Source organism: Coregonus lavaretus (genome assembly GCF_964263955.1).
Source record: "Coregonus lavaretus genome assembly, chromosome: 24".
NCBI lineage: Eukaryota > Metazoa > Chordata > Actinopteri > Salmoniformes > Salmonidae > Coregonus > Coregonus lavaretus.
Genome location: NC_140011.1, coordinates 30,049,363 through 30,054,788, shown reverse-complemented (window position 1 = coordinate 30,054,788; position 5,426 = coordinate 30,049,363). Strand labels below are relative to the sequence as shown.

The following is a 5,426-nucleotide window of genomic DNA, read 5'->3' as shown; positions in this document are numbered from 1 at the left end:
AAAAGAACTCCGCCAACCAAGGGGGCCAAAGGTCACAAAACCTTATTCAACCAAGAGCAGAGAGATAAAGAGAGGAGGTTCCAGTCTGAGTGCATACAGGTTGTTCTCACACACATTCACACACTAGGCCATTCCAAAGCCTCAGCTGGAAACAGGAACAAAGTGCTGGTTTCAGCAGCAACCACCTAGAAACAAGCCAGCCCCAAGCCCTGTTTGCGTCAGTTTCCCCTGACAAGCCACAGGATGCTGTGTGAGACAATACAGACTGAACGACTACTGAACAGCCCCTGCTGCTTGAGCTCTCCATTTTGAGAGAGTAGAATTCTTCACAACCCTGCAGAGTGAGTGTATTATGTGAGCATCTATATATGTACATATAAGATAATTTATTGGTGTTATCACTGAAAACATATCTTTGTGCTGATGTGTTGAGACCTGTCTGTTGTTCAGCTGCTATTGTGGTTGAATATCCAGTACATATCTTTATTGTATATCTATCTAAGACTGCACAGAGTAGTTTTAAGAGGACTAACTACCAGGCTCCGACTGTTATCCCTGTCTATCAGTAGTGTTTTTCAGAGGACAGTGTTTCTGTGTAATAGGGATGTCTGCTTCACTGCTCCAGGTTTGAGGGCTCTGGCTGTAGTCCTCTGTCCTTCTGTCCCACATAAAGACTCAGGGTAACAGCACCACAGACGTAGGGAACAATGGACAGAATCATACGTCCCCACGTCCCCTCTAATGGCTGACTGACACCCCCAGGTCACTTCAGAGCCCCGCCCTACTCCCAGCCCAAGCCAGGGGCATCGCCTGCTAAACCAGCCACAGCCCCCTCTCTTTAACAAAGACACAGACACACAATACGCTTAATGTCCATGTCCTGCCTCAGGCGGCAGCCTGTGACCATCCCCATGGATACCGTCAAGATCATCCAGTCTGAGAAGTTCCCCCGGGAATGCCCGGTACCTGTCACCCAGCCTCGCTTCGCCCCTCCCCCGCGAGTGGCATGGGACGGAGGGGGAGAGGGAGAGATCATTGTCAACCAGGCGTGCAGTGACCTAGCCCTGGAGATGACCTGCAGTGATCTGGCAATGGAGGTGACCTGCACTGACCTGGCCCCCACCAGACCCATGGTCTCATCTCCCCCAGCCGCCTTGGCCCACATGGGCCGCAGGGAGAGCTACCTGGCCCAGCGCAAAGCCAGCGCCGCAGAGATCTGCTACCACCAGTTCCACTACAAGATGGAGGACGTCATAGTAAACCAGTATGTGCTGCGTTCTTCATCTACCTCCTCCTCCACCTCCTCTTCCTCCTCGGGGCCCGTGATGCCCTGTGAACCCCTGGACTGCCCCACCTGCGGCCACACTTACAACTTTACAGGCAAGCGTCCTCGCATCCTCTCTTGCCTGCACTCGGTGTGTGAGGAGTGCCTGCAGATCCTCTATGAGTCCTGCCCCAAGTACAAGTTCATCTCGTGCCCCACGTGCAGGCGTGAGACGGTGCTGTTCACAGACTATGGGCTGGCTGCCCTGGCCATCAACACCAGCATCCTGAGCCGGCTGCCCTCTGACCCCAACGGCCCGGTGCAGTGGGGAGGGGAGGCCGACCGGAGTTGCTACCAGACGGTGCGCCAGTACTGCCAGTCAGCCTGCACCTGCCAGATCGCCAACCCCCTGTCCTCCTGTGGCATCATGTAGAGAGGCAGGGGCCAAACTGGTATGACTTAACCCTGTCCTGCCTCTTCTCTATCTCTCATGCATACAACCCCACACAGATGTATCTCTAGATTTAATAGTACAGATGGATGCCGTCTGGGTCAAATGGATCGTGAAGGACACTGTCTTGCAGACAAAAGCAGGGAAATAGCAAATAAATGTATTTTATGTATGAACTATGAATCATATTCCCCCTCTCTTGTTCGGATGTGTTTGTCATTGACATCTCTTTACATGGGAATGCTATAGGGGAGGCCTGTCCCCTCAACCTAGGGAAATGAAGAATAAACAAATGATTAAAAAAACACACTGCTGTTTGGTCTGAACTGGCTATGGATGTTCAGTCATTTATAGACAAGATTATATAAAGTCGATAGGTTGATGATTTAAGATGTTTATACATTTCTCTAAAGTCACACCATCTCTCTTCCTTGTGGTGCAGGGAGTAAAATCCCTATAGCTCAGTTCATCTGACTAACTCCTCTACATGTGATTAACAATGTAATGTTTACTGTCAACAATAAGTGGTATATTGTTAATCGTCTGTGACCCTATGTAGGAGTAATTGTTATGATGAACTGGTTATACATTTTCCAACATGGTTGTTTAGAGTGCTGATGTCCTGTCTCAGTTACTGTAAATAAATCGGTCCTCTTCTTGTGGAAGATAACCAGCTTTTCCTGGAAGACTGATAAAGTGCACAACAATTGGGGTAGTCATGGAGTGGAAATCCAATAAGAGGAGCACAAATTCGATCATGGCTTCAATCAAGATTCTGTAAGGATGAAGAAATCTCTGTTATGGTTACATTAATAAATGTCTCATGAATCTCATAAATTGGGTATCGTTTGTTGCAGGGGCGTAGGCATGGGTGGGCCTGGGTGGACACAGGCCCACCCACTAGGGAGCCAGGCCCTGCTAGGCTCACCCAAATCAGATTGAACTAAAACAAAAATATTATTATTACAAAAATACTCAGCAGGTTACTTTTAGATTACTTTCCCCTTAAGAGGCACAGGTTTAGCTGGCACAGCCACAAAGTCATACAATCTGATTTAAACCTAACCCTAACTTTAACCACACTGCTAACCCTAATGCCTAACCTTACACTTAAATTAAATCAATTTCTACAATATAGCACATTTGACTTTGATGCTGGCCCATCTAGCGGAAATCATTCAGTTCTGCCTCAAGGACAAGACTCATCCCATTATATGTCAACCTGCTTATTTAGAGCCATTATAAGAATAAAAAAAAATATTACCAATTGAACATCTATTGCAGACTAAATCAAAGTTAGCACTTACACTGAGGGAAAAAAGTATTTGATCCCCTGCTGATTTTGTACGTTTGCCCACTGACAAAGAAATGATCAGTCTATAATTTTAATGGTAGGTTGATTTGAACAGTGAGAGACAGAATAACAACAACAAAATCCAGAAAAACGCATGTAAAAAATGTTATAAATTGATTTGCATTTTAATGAGGGAAATAAGTATTTGACCCCTCTGCAAAACATGACTTAGTACTTGGTGGCAAAACCCTTGTTGGCAATCACAGAGGTCAGACGTTTCTTGCAGTTGGCCACCAGGTTTGCACACATCTCAGGAGGGATTTTGTTCCACTCCTCTTTGCAGATCTTCTCCAAGTCATTAAGGTTTCGAGGCTGACGCTTGGCAACTCCAACCTTCAGCTCCCTCCACATATTTTCTATGGGATTAAGGTCTGGAGACTGGCTAGGCCACTCCAGGACCTTAATGTGCTTCTTCTTGAGCCACTCCTTTGTTGCCTTGGCCGTGTGTTTTGGGTCATTGTCATGCTGGAATACTCATCCACGACCCATTTTCAATGCCCTGGCTGAGGGAAGGAGGTTCTCACCCAAGATTTGACGGTACATGGCCCCGTCCATCGTCCCTTTGATGCGGTGAAGTTGTCCTGTCCCCTTAGCAGAAAAAAACACCCCCAAAGCATAATGTTTCCACCTCCATGTTTGACGGTGGGGATGGTGTTCTTGGGGTCATAGGCAGCATTCCTCCTCCTCCTAACAGCGAGTTGAGTTGATGCCAAAGAGCTCGATTTTGGTCTCATCTGACCACAACACTTTCACCCAAGTTCTACTCAGAATCATTCAGATGTTCATTGGCAAACTTCAGACGGCCCTGTATATGTGCTTTCTTGAGCAGGGGGACCTTGCGGGCGCTGCAGGATTTCAGTCCTTCACGGCGTAGTGTGTTACCAATTGTTTTCTTGGTGACTATGGTCCCAGCTGCCTTGAGATCATTGACAAGATCCTCCCGTGTAGTTCTGGGCTGATTCCTCACCGTTCTCATGATCATTGCAACTCCACGAGGTGAGATCTTGCATGGAGCCCCAGGCCGAGCGAGATTGACAGTTCTTATGTGTTTCTTCCATTTGCGAATAATCGCACCAACTGTTGTCACCTTCTCACCAAGCTGCTTGGTGATGGTCTTGCAGCCCATTCCATTCCAATACTTATTTCCCTCATTAAAATGCAAATCAATTTATAACATTTTTGACATGCGTTTTTCTGGATTTTTGTTGTTGTTATTCTGTCTCTCACTGTTCAAATAAACCTACCATTAAAATTATAGACGGATCATTTCTTTGTCAGTGGGCAAACGTACAAAATCAGCAGGGGATCAAATACTTTTTTCCCTCACTGTACATAGCTGGCCATAAATGGATGTTGCATTTTACTTTATGGGTTGGTTATGTAGGCTTCTTCTAACCCATTGCTTCCTACTACAGATAATTAATACCATTACGCTATAATTTACTTTTATTTTTATTTTTATTTTACAGTCTGTCAAATTTCCAGTCATTCCAATGAATTGTATACCCCTTGATCTTCAAAAATAGGACTTGGAAATATGGAAATATATACTGAACAAAAATAGAAACGCAACATGTTGTATGAGCTGAAATAAAATATCCCAGACATTTTCCATATGCAGAAAAACCTAAATTCTCTAAAATGTTGTGCACAAATGTATTGACATCCCTGTTAGTGAGTTTTTCTCCTTTGCCAAGATAATCTATCCACCTGACAAGTGTGGCATCTCAAGAAACTGATTAAACAGCATGATCATTAGACAGGTGCAACTTGTGCTGGGGACAATAAAAGGCCACTCTAAAATGTGCAGTTTTGTCACACAAGACAATGCCACAGATGTCTCAAGTTTTGAAGGAGCGTGCAATTGGCATGCTGACTGAAGGAATGTCCACCAGAGCTGTTGCCAGAGAATTTAATGCTAATTTCTCTACCATAAGCCACCACCAACATCATTTCAGAGAATTTGGCAGTAAGTCCAACTGGCCTCGCAACTGCAGACCACGTGTAACCACGTCAGCCCAGGACCTCCATATCTGGCTTCTTCACCTGCGGGATCGTCTGAGACCAGCCACCCAGACAGCTGATAAAATTGAGGAGTATTTCTGTCTGTAATAAAGCCCTTTTGTGGGGAAAAACTCATTATGGCTCCCCAGTGGGTGGGCCTGGCACCTAAGTGGGTGGGCCTACTTGTCCCTGCCCATTCATGTGAAATCGATAGATTAGGGCCTAATGAATGTATTTCAATTGACTGATTTCCTTCATTGAAACTCAGTAAAATCGTTGAAATTGTTGCATGTTGCATTTATATTTAAGTTTAGCATAGATTAATCAAATTGTTAAACCTAAGCATAAACCAA

At 45.3% G+C, this 5,426-nt stretch overlaps 1 protein-coding gene across 1 annotated transcript; it reads left to right on the top strand.

The window, feature by feature from the left end:
* Positions 1–535: 535 nt before the first annotated feature.
* LOC311100140 (RING finger protein 208-like) lies at positions 536–2,020 on the top strand. The gene has a single exon (XM_084140918.1). The coding sequence runs from the start codon at positions 870–872 to the stop codon at positions 1,695–1,697; it is 828 nt and encodes a 275-aa protein (XP_083997044.1). The 5' UTR covers positions 536–869; the 3' UTR covers positions 1,698–2,020.
* Positions 2,021–5,426: the final 3,406 nt, after the last annotated feature.